The sequence below is a fragment of the Gopherus flavomarginatus genome, chromosome 1 (genome assembly GCF_025201925.1).
Source record: "Gopherus flavomarginatus isolate rGopFla2 chromosome 1, rGopFla2.mat.asm, whole genome shotgun sequence".
In the NCBI taxonomy this organism is placed as follows: domain Eukaryota; kingdom Metazoa; phylum Chordata; order Testudines; family Testudinidae; genus Gopherus; species Gopherus flavomarginatus.
The window spans coordinates 152,618,039-152,635,451 of NC_066617.1; the positions used below are offsets into that span (position 1 = coordinate 152,618,039).

Consider the following 17,413-nt stretch of genomic DNA (forward strand, 5'->3'; position numbering starts at 1 on the left):
GACTATAGACTCCCATATCTCACATTTGGAAAGATGAACGTGTGTATGGAGGTGGGGGCACAGTGACAAGTGTCAATTTAAACCCCATTGTACCTATCAATGTTCTTCCTGGCCCCTCCAAGCATCCTGATCCCTCGCTAGGCTGTCCAGTAACTTTCCCACACACCTGTTTATGAAGTGACCCCATCTGCTTTTCATTGCACAGGGCCCCACAAAATTCTGTGACAATCGCCTGGACTTCCCTATGGAGGCATTCTGGCTCCTCTTTGATAATCTCTGTGGCATCTCTACTATGAGTAGAATCTGGTCACAAGTCTCTCTGCCCTTCTGTGTGTAGGTGATGAAGAGCATAGAAGATGGGTACCGACTCCCTCCCCCTGTGGACTGCCCATCCATCCTCTACGAGCTCATGAAAGGCTGCTGGTCGCACGATCGCATGCGACGGCCCCGCTTCCAGGAGATCCAGGGCCAGCTAGAACACTTCATCTCCAGCCCCCATTTACTCCGATCTGTTGCAGACTTCGACCCCAGGTAGGTGGTGCTGGGCTGGAAGGTTCCACAGAACTGGGAGAGAATGCAGTTGGTTCCTGTCTCCAGCATTGGTGCTTTCCCCAGAGGATGGAGCACTGACAGCGTAGGGGAGAGGAGCCTCCAGGCTGTATGTGCAGGACATGGAAGTACTGTCTCTTTGGTGTCACCACTGGACACTGTTGGTGAGTTAGGGCTCAGGGAGTGTAGGGAGCAGACATACCTGCCTGGCCCCAGCAGAGGGTATTCTTGCTCTTTCGATAAATTCCAGTTTTAAGGTGCTGGCATTCAGTTCAAGGTAGTTGCCTTGATGATAACTTTTTGTCCCCAGGGTGACGCTGCGGCTCCCCAGCTGCAGTGGGTCTGACGGGATCCCTTATCAGTCAATCCCAGAGTGGCTGGAATCCATCCGCATGAAGCGATATATCCTCAACTTCCGCACCGCTGGCTTGGACACCATGGAATCCATCCTGGAGCTCACTACTGAGTAAGCAGAAACCACTGTGGCCCTCCTGGGTGGACCTGACTCCCCTTCAGGCCAGGAGGGCTTGGGGCAAAACCCACACTAAATTTATGCAGCCATCCCTGTGGTATCTGAGCACACCTCCAGAAATGGGTACACAGATTATCCAAGGGGATCATAGCATCCCCTTCCTGCTCCCTGGAGTCACAAAGAGGGGGAGCTTTCCCCTTTCCCGGAAAGTGATAAAACTGACTTATCCAAATCCCCTGGAGCTTGTTCCATACCTGTAGCCCTCCCCTTTGTCATAAACAGATAGCTAAGGGTTAATGTCTCTTTCACCTGAAGCACCTGACCAGAGGACCAATCAGGAAACCGGATTTTTTCAACTCTGGGTGGAGGGAAGTTTGTGTCTGAGTCTTTGTCTGTCTGCCTGCTGTCTCTGAGCTTTGGAGAAGTAGTTTTTGTTTTCTTGTGTTGGGGTGCCCTCCGGTGTTTATCTTCTGAACTGCAGGTTCTCTGTTGCCTCCTGAAGTCTGCCTAGCAACAGTGCCTTTAGCTAATCTTCAATGTTAAGTAAACCTGAAAAACCACTTTATGTGCATGTATATAGTGCTGGTAATGACTCTCAATGGGAGAGCTATTGCATGACAAAAGACCCTTAACAGTCTGGTAATGGCTTCTTGCTTAACATGCAAGCCACAAACTGCCAGAGAGAGCAGAAAAAAAAATTCTCTCTGGTTTCTTTTTAAAACCAACTGTTTCTCTCTGCTAAAAAGCCCTTAGCAGAGAAAAGAAAAATATAATATTCCTACTGGCTTCTGGATTCTGTCTATCATCCCACCGCTGCTACTCATATCATAACTTTAGTCCCAGATTTGGACCTTAGCGTCCAAAATATGGGGGTTAGCATGAAAACCTCCAAACTTAGTTACCAGCTTGGACCTGGTACTTGCTGCCACCACCCAAAAAATTAGAGTGTTTTGGGGCACTCTGGTCCCCCTAAAAACCTTCCCTGGGGACCCCAAGACCCAAATCCCTTGAGTCTCACAACAAAGGGAAATAATCCTTTTTCCCTTCCCCCCCTCCAGGTGCTCCTGGAGAGATACACAGACACAAGCTCTGTGAATCCAAACAGAGTGACTCCCCCTCTCCGTTCCCAGTCCTGGAAACAAAAGCACTTTCCTCTTCACCCAGAGGGAATGCAAAATCAGGCTAGCAAATCCAACACACACAGATCTCCCCCTGATTTCTTCCTCCCACCAATTCCCTGGTGAGTACAGACTCAATTTCCCTGAAGTAAAGAAAAACTCCAACAGGTTTTAAAAAGAAAGCTTTATATAAAAAAGAAAGAAAAAATACATACAAATGGTCTCTCTGTATTAAGGGGACAAAATACAGGGTCAATTGCTTAAAAGAATATTGAATAAACAGCCTTATTCAAAAAGAATACAAATCAAAGCACTCCAGCACTTATATTCATGCAAATACCAAAGAAAAGAAACCATATAACTTACTATCTGATCTCTTTGTCCATACACTTAGAAACAGAAGATTAGAAAACAGAAACTACTTCTCCAAAGCTCAGAGACAGCAGGCAGACAGACAAAGACTCAGACACAAACTTCCCTCCACCCAGAGTTGAAAAAATCCGGTTTCCTGATTGGTCCTCTGGTCAGGTGCTTCAGGTGAAAGAGACATTAACCCTTAGCTATCTGTTTATGACACCCTTCCTCATAGGCTCTGCCAGCTGGTGGTCTTCTCTGCTCTGCCCTCCTGGAGTCTGAAGTATAATGGCTATAATGTGTCCTCCCAGACTGCCATCAGCCACAGGCAGCTGCTCTTCTTGAGCACTGAGAGGCAGTCTCCTGAGTGAGCCTGCTCCCAGCCCATGTAGGGCTTTGGAAAGGAGGAGCAGGGGCTTGCATCAGACTCTGAACTGGCTAGGCAGGGAAGGCAGAATGTGAGGCTCCGTAGGGACATGTTCTCCAGTGTCTCTCTCAGTCAGCTGGCCAGCCACTCTGTCCTCTACCATCTTTAGCTTCTCAGCCCTCGTCCAGACTAACCCGCGGCATCGGCGGGTTAAAATCGATTGCTCGGGGATCGATATATCGCGTCTAGTCTGGACGCGGTGTATCGATCCCCGAGCGCGCTTACATCGATTCCGGAACTCCATCAATCCGAACGGAGTTCCGGAATCGACGCGGAGAGCCGCGGACATCGATGGCGCCCCGTCCAGACTGGTGAGTATCTCGATTTTAGAAATTCGACTTCAGCTACGTTATTCCCGTAGCTGAAGTTGCGTATCTAAAATCGATTTTAATTCCTAGTCTGGACGTGGCCTCAGTGGCAGTCAGTCTGCTCCAGGTACAGCATGTCTGTCCTGTCTCTATTGCCAGGAAAGGGGCTGTCTCCTGCTCAGAGCCAGAGGGGAAGGTACATCCAGAAGCAGAGCTGAGTCTAGCAGGACTCCCCCTACCTTTGAGGACAGATTCCTCTGCAGGCTCTGCCAACTGACAAAGTCTTCTCTGCTCTGTCCATGTGGAGCCTGAACCAGGGGCTGCTCATCCATGCCACCTAGACAGCAGGGAGCCCATGCAGTTGATGCTCAATAGGAAGGAGTCAGAGCAGGCTGCATGGGTGGCACAGCCCTCGTGCTTGCAAGGAGATGTCAGGAAATGGGAGGGGTTGGGACCAGCATGCATAGCACTAGGGGAGTATGGTAAGTACATAATTTAAGGAAGCATCTGCCCACAGGAGGGGCAGGAGCCACAGGAGCGGAATGTAGGAAGAGGCTGGTTTATTTGGGGGAGGGAACAACAACAATTGTATCAGGTGGATTATTTACAGCAGTGACATTTAGGTCCAGTGCCATGGGTGTCCATCTTCCTCCCTCCACATCCCACATCCTCATGCCAAGAAGACAGAGCTGGCAGGAAGAGTAAGCTGCTGAGTGTGATGGCAGCAGTGACGTGCAGCCCTGCAGCGGGCTCACAACATCCATTGACTACAGGGGAGGGCACTGGGGGGCAGCAGCTCTAAGCTAGAGGCAGGGAGAAGTGCCTGGACCTAGGAACAGATCACAGGGTTTGATTTCCACAGAATGAACGGTAGCTGTGTGCCATTCCCTTCCCCCACCACCAAGGAGCAAGAGCAGTGAGTCAGCTGATCTTTCTCTTCTCCCTCCCCCAATCTCTTTAAGGGACTTGAAAAAGATGGGGGTGTCACTTCCAGGCCACCAGAAGAGGATTCTCTGTAGCATCCAGGGCTTCAAGGAGTGACCGGGCCTCAGGCCCTCAAGCTACCAACATTCCCAAGCCTATTGGGTATCACTTGGAGCCATTCCCATGGCAGTTGTTTCCAAGAAGAGAGACTGAGGTGATCAAAGCAACTAACAGGACAAAAAGAACTCTCCTGCAAAACCTGCCTCCTCTGCTCTGCCTGCTCCATCCATGTGTGTGTCTGCACCGAGGTTGCAGAGTGCTATACATACACCAGAGCCAGGACACCGTTTTCAGCTCCAACACTTGACATTCTCTGTATGATATTCTGTGCAGCACTGAAATAGCCCCTGCAGCACAGACTGAGGTCTGAGTGGTACAGAGGGGGAAATCTTTAGGGATGCACAGGCACATGGAATGATGCCCCTGTTGAGAGACAAGAGCTGAAGAGAAGAATCTCTGGGGAACCTACACAGGGGCTGGGGCAACAGAAAGTCCCATCCCTGCTTTCCCCGCTACCACCTTTGTAGCATATGTTCCCCATTGCTGCAACAGTGCGTCTGCCTTCCCCATTTGATTGTTATGGTGGAAACAGGTACAAGCAGCTGCAGAGATCAGGATAAGGATTCTTAACTTTCTTTGCAGCAAGTATATCTGCCAATAATGCTAAGTAACGATATACTCCTTCCCCCACTATACACCACCCCCTCCTCCCTGTGAGGGAGGAAAGAGCCTGAAAAAGAAGGAAATGGGGTACCCTACTCTTGCTCATGTGCGTCCCAGTTTCTTTCATGAGACAGAAGCAAGGTTAATGCTGAAGCAAGGCTATTCCCACCCCACCATGTGTGGCCTGTATCTCCCCTTCTCCTGTCACCTGTTTTCTTCTGCAGCCTGTTCCAAATGTGCTCCAAGGGGGAGATTGTTCCTGTGTGGAAAAAAATATGGAATTTTTAAGTCTCAGTGCTCAGGGGGAAGGCATGGTGGCCTGTAACTTTTTTTGTAAATAAACTGGTGGCAGAGGTGGGGGCTCTGTAGCTTTCCTTGACTAGTATGTGGAGACTATATGGAGCTTTCCTTCAGCAGCGCCCAGATGCAGGGTGAGCTTTGTAAGGGCCAACTATGCTGGGCATAGGCTATCTCTTGTCACACTACTCAAACCTGAGCTGGCTTATACCTTCTCCTGTTCCCCAACAGGCACTCAACCCCAGGAGTCCCTCACACTAGTGGGGCTGGATTTACTGCCGTATCTATTAATACTGCACCACTTGTGTTGGTCCTGGGGATCTCCCAGCTCCAGCCCAAACTGGCTGCCCTGGCACTGTAAGATCTGACAGACATCAGCCATGCAAGCACTCAAGTGAAACCCATGTAGGCACTCCCAGCTGCTGCTGTGGAAATGACACGACTGTCAACTCTGCAGCCACACTGCATGAGAGACCCTGTTCAAGGGAGACAGACACCAGAATGTCAAATCCTTCCCAGGAAAACTCCTACCCCCACTGAAGCGCATTTTAATTACAGTAATGATAAACAATGCAGGTTGCTGAACAGGAGCCCCAGGCTGGAGCCCTTTCCAGACACCATTACTCCTGGCTCTGTGTTTAGAAGACAGTCTTTCCCCCTCCCTCAGATTAGTTGTGCAGCTGATCACAAAAAAAAGAAAAGTTATCTGAACTGCATGATACCACACCACATGCTGCTGATCTGCTCACATAAGGCCCCCAGTCCTTATTAGTGCTGCAGGAAATCTGATTGCTCTTGGCAAGGACATGAGGAAGAGGGCTGCTGACCCAGGGTGCTAGTGGCACATGGGCCATGGAGAGAGGACCAAAAGTGCTGTATGCTACAGGAAGAGATGTTGAGAACTCAAGCTAGACTTTTGCCTTCCAAGTCCATGCAGAATGAAAGGCAATAAGAGAGTGCAGGCCTCCATCTGGAACAGCCATTGTTAAAGCTTTCATCAGTTTTTAAACAGCAGTGTTAAGTCTTGCTGATTTTCAACTAGGGCAGTTTGACCTTATTGACCTAAAACTAAACATTTGTCTTAATAAACTGGAACATAGCCGGCTGATGAGATAACCTACTTGCTGTAGATTCAGAAATGTGATGCAGCCTGGTTTCTACTCAACACCAAAAGTGGCAGAGTAAACACAGGGACAAATAGTTTATTGGCACAGCAATAGCCACATTTATTCACAATCCCCAAGTTCAATAACAAATTCCCTACTACCATCCTCTCTTATGCTGTAATCCTAGTATACATTGGGGTACAATATCTACACAGTCACATACTATCTTTCCCGAGGACCCTTCCCTCATTCAGTGCACAAGAACAATGGTGCTCAGCCACTGAGGGTATGTCTACACTACGAAATTAGGTTGAATTTATAGAAGTCAGTTTTTCAGAAATCATTTTTATACAGTCGATTGTGTGTCTCCACAAAAAAATGCTCTAAGTGCATTAAGTCGGCGGACTGCAGCCACAGTGCCAAGGCCAGCGTCAACTTCTGGGGCATTGCACTGTGGGTAGTTATCCCACAGTTCCCGCAGTCTCTGCTGCCCATTGGAATTCTGGGTTGAGATCCCAATGCCTAATGGGGCAAAAACAGTGCTGTGGGTGATTCTGGGTGCATGTGACCCCTTCCACCCACCCAGTCCCCCCCCCCCACACACACACACCCTCCGGTGAAAGCAACAGCGAACAATCGTTTCACACCTTTTTTCCTGGGTTACCTGTGCAGACGCCATACCACGGCAAGCATAGAGCCCCCACAGCTGACCATCGCCATAAGTCTCCTGGGTGCTGGCAGACAGAGGACTGCATTGCTACACAGCAGCAGCTCATTGCCTTTTAGCAGCAGATGGGACGTTATGATTGGTAGCTATTAGCATTGTACTCCTGGCTACTCTTTTAGCTGACCTCAGTGAGGTCAGTCAGGAGCACCTGGACAGATATGGGAGTGACTCAGCCAGGTCATTCCCATCTTCTGCCAAGCACCCAGGAGATGACCCTGGCTAGTAGTCCTACTACACTGTCTTCTGCCACCCAGCCAGAAGATGATGATGTCTAGAAGTTGTAACACAGCATCTTCTGCTGAGCACTCAGGAGATTATGATGGCTAGGAGTCAAACTGAACTGTCTACTGCTAGCCTAAAGATGTGAAAGATAGATGAAGTTGATCAAAACAAGAAATAGACCTGATTTGTTTTGTATTCATTTGCTTCCTCCCTCCGTGCCTCCATGAAATCAAGGGCCTACTAAACCCAGGGTTTTGAGTTCAATCCTTGAGGGGGCCACTCTGTGTGATCGTTGTTTGTGTTTCTTCTTGATGCAAAGCCACCCCCTTTGTGGACTTTAATTCCCTGTAAGCCATGTCATTAGTCGCTCCTCCCTCCATCAGAGCAGACAATTATTTCGCGCCTTTTTTCAGCCCAGATGCCATAGCACTGGGATCAGGGAGTCCGCTTAGATCAGCACGGCAGTTATGAGCACTGTAAACACCACGCACATTATCCTCGAGTATATGGAGAACCAGAACCTGCCAAAGCAAAAACAGGTGAGAAGGCAACGGCAGTGCAGTGACGAGAGTGATGAGGACATAGACATGGACATAGACTTCTCACAAAGTACAGGCCCCAGCAATGTGCACATCATGGTGTTATTGGAGCTGGTTCATGCTGTGGAACGCCAATTCTGGGCCCGGAAACAAGCACGGACTGGTGAGATCGCATAGCGTTGTGGGATGATTCCCAGTGGCTGTGAAACTTTCGCATGCGTAAGTTCATGGAACTTTGTGACTTGCTTTCCCCTGACCTGAAGCGCCATAATACCAAGATGAGAGCAGCCCTCACAGTTCACTAGCGAGTGGCAATAGCCCTCTGGAAGCTTGCAATGCGAGACAGCTACCAGTCAGTTAGGCATCAGTTTGGAGTGGGCAAATCTACTGTGGCGGGCTGCTGTGATCCAAGTAGTCAATGCAATCACTGAGCTGCTGCTATCAAGGGTAGTGACTCTGGGAAATGCGCAGGTGATAGTGGATGGCTTTGCTGCAATGGGATTCCCCTAACTGGTGGGGCGATAGATGGAACCCATATCCCTATCTTGGCACCGGAGCACCAACCCAGCGTGTACATAAACCGAAAGGGGTACTTTTCAGTGCTGCTGCAAGCACTGGTAGATCACAAGAGACATTTCACCAACATCAACGTGGGATGGCCAGGAAAGATACATGACACTCGTGTCTTCAGGAACTCTGCTCTGTTTCAAAAGCTACAGGAAGGGACTTTCTTCCCAGACCACAAAATAACCATGGAAGATGTTGAAATGCCTATAGTTATCCTTGGGGACCTAGCCTACCCCTTAATGCCATGGCTCATGAAGCCATACCCAGGCAGCCTGGACAGTAGTCAGGAGCTGTTCAACTATAGCAAGTGCAGAATAGTGGTAGAATGTGCATTTGGACGTTTAAAAGCGTGCTGGCACAGTTTACCAACTCAGATAGACCTCAGCAAAACCAACATTCCCATTGTTATTACTGCTTGCTGTGCGCTCCACAATATCTGAGAGAGTAAGGGGGAGAGGTTTGTGGCAGGGTGGGAGGTTGAGACAAATCACCTGGTTGCTGATTATGTGTAGCCAAACACCAGGGCTATTAAGAGTACAGGACAGCACCATGCACATCAGAGAAGCTTGAAAACCAGTGTCATGACTGGACTGGCTACGGTGTGAAAGTTCTGTTTGTTTCTCCTTGATGAACCCCCCGCACCCTTGGTTCACTCTACTTCCCTGTAAGCTAGCCGCCCTCCCCTCCCCACTTCAATCAGTGCTTGCAGAGGCAGTAAAATCATTGTTGCTTCACCTTCATGCATTCTTAATTAATTAATCACACAAATAGGGGGATAACTGCCAAGGTAGCCCAGGAGGGATGGGGGAATGAGGGAAGCACCAGGTTGGGTGGGGGAGGAGGGAAGGACAGACAAGGCCACACTGCACTTTAAAACTTCAATAAGTTTCAAAGCTTCTGTTGCTTGGGCAATCCTCTGGTATGGAGTGGCTGAGTAGCTGGAAGCCCCCCCCCCCCCCCCGCATTCTTGGGCATCTGGGTGAGGAGGCTATGGAACTTGGGGAGCAGGGCCGTTGGTTATACAGTGGCTGAAGCAGCTGTCTGTGCTCCTGCTGCCTTTCCTGCAGCTCAACCATACACTGGAGCATATGAGTTTGATCTTCCACCAGTCTGAGCATCGACTCTTGCCTTCTGTCAGCAAGATAACGTTGCCTATCATCTTCAGCCCACCACTTCCTCTCTTCAGCTCGCCACCTCTCCTCATGTTCATATTGTGCTTTCCTGCACTCTGACATTGTCTGCCTCCACGCATTCTGCTGTGCTCTGTCAATAGGGGAGAACAGCAGCTCAGAGAACACTTCAGCCCAAGTGCGTTTTTCTCGCCTTCTAATCTTTGCTAGCCTCTGCGAAGGACAAACATTTGTAGCTGGTAGAGGAAAAGGGAGAGTGGTAGTTAAAAAGACATTTTAGAGAACAATGGATACACTCTTTCATGTTAAACATTGCTGTTCACATTACACAGCACATGTGCTTTCGTTACAAGGTCGCATTTTGCCTCCTGTATTGAGGGCCTGCCTGTTCAGTGAGAAAGATAACTCACGCTTCACCTCTCTTCCCACCTCCCCTCCCATGTGGCTAACAGCAGGTAAAATTTCTATTCTGCCACAGCCAAACAGGAATGGGCACCTCTGAATGCCCGCTTAAGAAAAGCACCCTATTTCAACCAGGTGACCATGAATGGTGTCACTCTCCTGAGGATAACACAGTGAGATAAAGAATGGATGTTGTTTGAATGCCAGCAAACACCGGAACCATACACTGCCATGCTTGGTTACGCAATGATTCCTGACTATATGCTACTGGCCTAGTGTGGTAAAGTGTCCTACCACGGCAGACAGAATTAGGCTGCCCTCCCCAGAAACCTTTTGCGAAGTCTTTGGGAGTACATCCAGGAGAGCTTTATGGAGATGTCCCTGGAGGATTTCCGACCCACCCCCATACAGGTTAACAGACTTTTCCAATAGCTGTACTGGCTGTGAATGCCAAGGTAAATTAAATACGCTTGCTTTTAACTCATGTGTAATATTTACAAAAGGTACACTCATCAGAGGTCCCTTCTCCGCCTACAGGGTCTGGGAGCAGGCACTGGGTGGGTTCGGCGGTTACTGGCTCCAGGTCCAGGGTGAGAAATGCATCTTGGCTGTTGGGGAAACCGGTTTCTCTGCTTCCTTGCTCTGAGCTATCGTCTTCCTCGTCCCCAAAACCCGCTTCCGTATTGCGTGATTCTCCATTGACAGAGTCAAAGCACAGGGTCGGGGTAATGGTAGCTGCACCCTCTAGCATGGCATGCAGCTCATCAAAGAAGCGGCATGTTCGGGGCTCTGATCCAGAGCAGCCGTTTGCCTCTCTGTTTTTTTGGTAGGCTTGCCTCAGCTCCTTAATTTTCATGCGGCACTGCTGTGCATCCCTGTTATAGCCTCTGTCCTTCATGCCCTTTGAGACTTTCTAACATTTTGGCATTTCGTTTACTGGAACGGAGTTCAGCTGGCACGGATTTCTCTTCCTATATGGCCAGCAGATCGCGTACCTCCCATTCGGTCCACACTGGAGCTCTTTTGCGATCCTGGGACTTCATCATGGTCGCTTCTGCTGATGAGATCTGCATTCACCTGCACTTTGCCACACTGGCCAAACAGGAAGTGAGATTCAAAAGTTCACGGGCCTTTTCTGGTCTACCTGGCCAGTGCATCTGAGTTGAGAGCGCTGTCCAGAGCGGTCACAATGGAGCACTCTGGGATAGCTCCCGGAGGCAAATACCTTCGAATTGCATCCACACTACCTCAAATTTGATCCGGCAGAACCAATTTCAGCGCTAATCCCCTTGGAGGTGGAGTAAAGAAATCGATTTAAAGAGCCCTTTAAGTAAAAATAAATAAATTAATAAATAATTTTTTTAAAAGGGATGGAGGCTTCATCGTGTGGACAGGTTGAGGCTTAAAGCGAGGTAACACTGCTAAATTCAATCTAAAACTGTAAACCAGGCCTGAGGCAGCTATCCAATATCTCTTTTCTTGACTGCAGGAACAAATATTCATTTCCTCATGGGCTTCTTCAACAACGTCAGAGAGCTTCCCACACAACTGAATGTAACTTCCCGACATCTGAGAGCTAGAGATAAGGTAGCTGAGGAACTAACACAGGCACAGAGACAAAGTTGTGTATGACCACTATTTTAAGTCCCATTTGATGCACCAACCATCCTCTGCTCCCATTGTCTCCAACTTCACTTGAGAGCATTCTGCACTTTTGAGAAGTCAGGTTATAGGTGTTTCATAGTGGCCTCCAGAAAATGAGGAGCATACAATTACCAACCTTGCAAAACCTCTGGTTTAAGTGATTTGCCCAGCAGCAGCTTGAAGTCTATGTCAGACACAGAAAAACTGCCTAGTTTCCAATCCAGGGGCTTAAACACAAAGCCATCTTTTTTCATGCAATCTTCCAACATGATAGGCATCCCACAAGCAACCCTTCTTCAGCCACTATCTATCCTTTACAGTGGATGGGGGAGGGAGGGAAAGTATTATGTAATGGGATCATGAGCTTGTGCAATTTCTCAGTTGACTCCAGCTGTAGAGTGAAGAATATTTGTCTGCCCCTTGGGTAAGGACATGTAGCCTTGTTTAGCCACAAGGGTTATGACGTATACGGAAATGTTAACACCAGGCAGTAGAAAAGGCTATAAGTGAGGCCCTGTTCCACTGACTTCAAGCCTAGTGCATCTTCCCCTAAACAAAGGAGTACTGAGAGCCTGTGCACTTGGAACATTCTGCAAATTAAGGAACACCTGTAGAGTAAGTTGCACTGAGCTTGGGCAAATGGTGAGATGGTCAGAGGCACAGATAACTTGGCAAGTCACAGGTACAACAAAAGACAACTTCTCTCAACATGATAGGTCAGTTTTTTAATTCCTACTCTAACCTATGGAGGTGTTACCGCTGATTTTGTTTTACACACATTGCCAAAGTTACCTTCTCCCTACCCCTAATCCCAGAAAAGCTTGAACTGCTTGTGCTCTGACAAAAAACAAAACAAAAAAATCTCAAAGCCCAAGCATGGGAAATTTCAGGCTTAAAGAGTTGGGCAATTTTTAGTAATTGAAAAACAGAGTTTATTATGGGAAGTGTTCGACAACCTGAAACTATAGGGAGTGCTGTGCAATCCACCTACAATTTTTTATTAAACTGAGGAAGATAGTCAAGAAATGAAACCCTTTCTTTTGAGAATTCCCCTCACCTACCAAAATGTTCATGGGGAAAAAGAAATTCTCTACCCCAATTCTTCTTAAGGTCACCAACAGGTTTCAAATATATCAGTTCAGATTGGCTGAAAATAGTGGTGAGTTTTATTTTTTAAACACAGGAGAGCAAGCTTCCCATAAGCCATTTTCAAACTTATGGAGCAGAAAGATTTTTAAAAACCCTTAAATTAAATTCAAAGACCAATCAGTTCTCAAAATGCCCCTCCATCAATCACAGGTTTAGTTGGCTAGAAGTACGTTCCAGTGTGGTGGGAACAGGAGGAAAGAGCAGGCTGCAGTTCCATACCACCTTTCCAAAAAGGCATACTAGTCCAAGTTCTCCCAACACAAGATTATAGGATTTCAGGGTTGGAAGGGACCTCAGGAGGTCATCTAGTCCAACCTCCTGCTCAAAGTAGGATCAATCCCCAGATTTTTGCCCCAGATCCCTAAATGACCCCTCAAGGATTGAACTCACAACCCAGGCCAATGCTCAAACCATTGAGCTATCCCTCCCCCCTTCCACTGCTCCAATTTGAGGGGCTACTCATCAGTTTCATGTTGAGCAAGATTGCTTCGATAGCAATCAAAGGCACTTCTAGGACTTGTATCCCTGTTGGCTACAATTGGTGAGGAATTAGTGCACTAAGAAAAACAAATGCAATTCCATTATCTGTCACTGGAGTATTTATGTTGTACTCAGAAATGATAATGGCACATCCCCAGAATTCCAGGCAAGCTAGGCAGAAGAACAGCAGCATGAAAATACCCCCAGACTAAAAATAGGGGGCACAACCAAGCAGCAACACCTGGTGGAACACTAACAGTCAGTAGTACAGTGGACTCCAACCTTTTTACACCCCAAGATCACTTTTCAACCAAGAATCTACCCTTCTGCAAAGTCCCACCCTGCTCGCTGTCCCCCACCCTCACTTTCACCGGGCTGGGGTAGGGGTTCAGGACGGGGTGCAGGCTCTGGACTGAGCCAGGGGCAGTGGGTTGGGGTGCAGGGTGCTGGCTCTGCGAGGGGGAGGTTAGGTCAGGGCTGGGCCTTGGCCTCCAGCCAGGCAGCACTTACCTCCGGCAGCTTCCAGTCAGTGGCAGGCACAGTGAGGCTAAGGCAGGGTCCTTGCCTACCCTGGCCCCACACTGCTCCTGGAAGGGGGCAACATACCCCTGTAGTCCTGGGGAGTATGCATGTGGCTCCACGTGCAGCCTCTCTCCGGCAGGGAGAGCTGCAGGGTGCTTGCAGGCAGGAGCAATACACAGAGGGAGACCCCTGTTCCCCCCCCCCTCCCCGAGGGCCGCTGGCCACTTTTGGGAGCAGCATGGAGCCAAAGTAGAGAGTCTGCCTTAGTGGCAGCCACACTGGACCACTGGAGATCATGTTCTAGGATCAACCAGTCAATTATGAGTGACTGGTTGGTGACCACTGCAGTAGTAGATGCAGTATCCATTTTGTCTAGCTTGTAGAGTGATCACTGCCCCAAACCAATTGTGAGACTGGTTTTCCTGGAAAAGATCCAGTTTGCCATCTGCAAAATTGCATTTTTCAGGCCAGCAGTGCACGTTTTCTATACTCCTAATCACTCTCCCATGCCATTTCAATGGGATGGAATATTATGCTTCACTTCTTGTCCTGTTGTGCAGTTTCATGTATGCAACAGCTAGGGTGACCAGATATCCCTATAAATATCAGGACTGTCCTGATTTTTATAGGGATTTGGGGCTGTGTCTTATGTAGACACCTATTACCTCCCAGCCCCTGTCCCAATTTTTCACCTGTGTGTGGTCATCCTAGCAACAACTACATTTAGGTATTAGGTCATTGGGCCAGTCTCTGTATGCCAACACAAGCACTTCAGCATCTCTATTACAGGAAGCATGCCAAAGAAACCAACAAGAAATATTGCTGGTTTAAATGCACACAAGAAATCCAGAATTAGATTTCCTATTGCCAATTTTATTGACCCCCAGCACGCACACAGGTGTATTGCAGAAAGGCTTTTGTTAACTACACACACACCCCTGCTACATGGTGGACATATTATACCTGGACTTCAGCAAGGCTTTTGACAGTCCCACATGATGTTTTGATAACTACGCTAGAGAAATGCAGGATTGGTAGAACTACTATTAAGCGGATAAAAAAATGGTTAAACAACTGCAAAGAGTAACTATTAATGGAATGATGTCAGGTTGGAGGGAGGTCTCAAGTGGGGTTCCAAAGGAATCTGTTATAGGTCCAATGTTAACATCTTTATTAATGACCTGGATGTAGGTATAGAGAGCACACTGATCAGGTTTGTAGATGACACAAAGCTGTAAGGGGCAGGGGTTTGCCAATTCCTTGGAGCTAAAATTCAGAGAGATTGTGATAAATTGGAGGATTGGGCTATAGACAACAAAATGAAATTCTACAGAAACACATGCAAGGTGCTAGACTTAGGGGAAGAAAAACCGAAGGCACAAATACAGAATGGGGGGAAACAGTCTTGGCAGCAGCACTGCTGAGAAGGATCTGGGAGCTGTGGTGGATCACAACTTCAGCATGAGTCTGCAATGCAATGCAATAAAACCCAACAGAAAACTGCTAATACAGTTTTAGGTTGCATTAACAGAGGCATAGCATGCAAGTCACAGGAGATGATAGTACCACTCTAATTGCCACTGGTTAGGCCTCAGCTGGAGTACTGCGTACAGGTTGGGTCACCAATGCATAGAAAGGATGTAGAGAAACTGGAAAGGATCCAGAGGCAAGTGACAAAGGGATGGAATGCAAACCATACGAGCAAAGGCTGAAGGAACTGGGTATGTTTAGTTTGGAAAAGAGGAGATTAAGGCTGGGGAGGGGGGATTTGACAGCCATCTTCAAATACTTGAAAAACTACCATTAAAAAAAGATGGAGAAAAGTTCTCTTCTGCCACAGTCAGGACAAGAGGTAATGGGGTCAAACTACAGCAAGGAAAAAAAAAACCCTTCCTCATTGTTAGAACAGTAGGACAATGGAACAGGCTGCCTAGGGAGGTTGTGGAAGCTTCTTCACGGGAGGTTTTCAAAAGGAGTCTGGATAGTCTGTCTTGGATGATCTAGATGCAGTAAATCCTGCATCTTGGCAGGGGACTAGATTAGATGACCCTTGCAGTCCCTTCTAACCCAATGGTTCCATGGCAAGTTTTATGATCATGGGATGTATATGTGACAAGCAATAGCTATGTATCTATAGACTGCAAGAGAGTCTTTGGCCTTTAAGGACTCAACTACTGGAACTAAGGCCTTGTCTACACAACAATTGCTTTGCCGGTATACCTATTTCAGCAAGACACTAGAGGTGCCGTAAACCTGAAAGTTAAACTTAAGCTAATTTCAAAACATTCAGGCAATGATAGTTTTCCGGTGCCCAGCTTAGATGTGGACAGATCTTTTAGGTCAGTTCAAGAGCAACTTGGGAATCTACCTCTCCTGTCCCTTCCACACATACAGACCCCCCCAATATATTCACCAGCTACCCCTTTAGCTTCACCTTTGCTGCACCTATTGCAAGTAAAATACCTTTGTGCAGAACCTGGGGAACAGGCTGAACATGAGCTTCCCCAGAGCAATATTTGAGTGATATCATATACAGGAAGGGCAACCAACCATCAACAGGAAAAATGGCTAGACAATGTTATCAAATACACATTGTAAACAAAAGGAGAATATTTCTCTAATCTCTTTCACTTCTAGTGATCTTGGGGGTTACTTAGAATAGAGATGAAGCATTCAGAGGGAAACATGAGTTTCAAATTGGCAGTGTTGCTTTCAACTCTCCCACCCTTGTTTCCTGCCACCAGGAACAATGAGTTTTATTACAAGCAACAGGTTACATTCGATATACATAGGCTAGGTTAAGATGATGTTGAGCTTTCAAATGCACTAAAGTTGGTGAAGCATGTTTCATTGTGCATATGATCTCACAACTCAGCAAGCAATAAGACTAACATTATGGGATTGTAACAGGAGATGCTTGTAAGATGCATATGTAATGCACACACACCTTACAGTGCTCAGTGCACAAACCAGAAGCCTTCAGCACCAAAAAAACTCAAGAGCACCTCCCACAGCTCTAGAAGTATTAAGTCAGCTGTAAATAAGTATCAGGCAGAAGAGATTACGCATATGTGCAAGACCAGGCAAAATAAGAGGTACTGGGTTTTCTGACAGTGACAGTCAGTCAAATAAAGCATTTATATACACTTAATGCACCAAGGCATCGCTAGCAGTAGATGTTTGTGAAGTGATGGAATGAATGCAAGAATGTGTGTGTAAAGCAACAAGCATTATTTCCACCTGATTCTTATTCAGGCTAGAAAGGCCTATGAATTAGATACACAAACTCTTGCTTGCTAGAAGCATCAAGCATTCACATGACCACAAAGCTGCTAGTGGGATGCCTCAGCTGTCAGTTGCTTCTCAGTTTGCGAGTGATCTTTGGAGAGATAGACGACAGTTGCCTCTCTATTAATGCAATTTTCTATTTGCATTAATAGTTTGACTTTCAAGTGCCAGAGCTTTATTCGTACTCACAGTATGTTCAGAATCATAAAAATAAGGCAACTTACATACTGTACTGGTTAAACATAAAACATGTTGCAAGTGAGAGGGAGACAAAATGTGGTTCTACTCAGAAAAATTACTATGAGAAACTGGCCCCTCCTCATTCTCTACTGCTACACCATGTGTAGCACAGTCCCAGCTTCATACTATAGCATCTAAAGACTGTCCCACTTTTCACTCCTGAGTGCTGCAGAGACACTAGACAGAGCTAACAGGTTAGGTGCCTATCTCTGCTCAGGATTCACA

General features: G+C 47.3%; 1 protein-coding gene across 3 annotated transcripts in view; it reads left to right on the forward strand.

Moving 5' to 3' along the window:
* Positions 1-5,215, forward strand: part of EPHA1 (EPH receptor A1) — a 71,708-nt gene extending 66,493 nt beyond the window's left edge. For all 3 annotated transcript variants that reach the window (XM_050943424.1, XM_050943441.1, XM_050943431.1), the window contains 3 exons: positions 338-531; positions 860-1,015; positions 4,191-5,215. In XM_050943424.1, coding sequence (XP_050799381.1) covers positions 338-531; positions 860-1,015; positions 4,191-4,269 — 429 coding nt within the window. In that variant the 3' untranslated portion in view covers positions 4,270-5,215. The remainder of the gene's footprint in view (positions 1-337; positions 532-859; positions 1,016-4,190) is intronic.
* Positions 5,216-17,413: the final 12,198 nt, after the last annotated feature.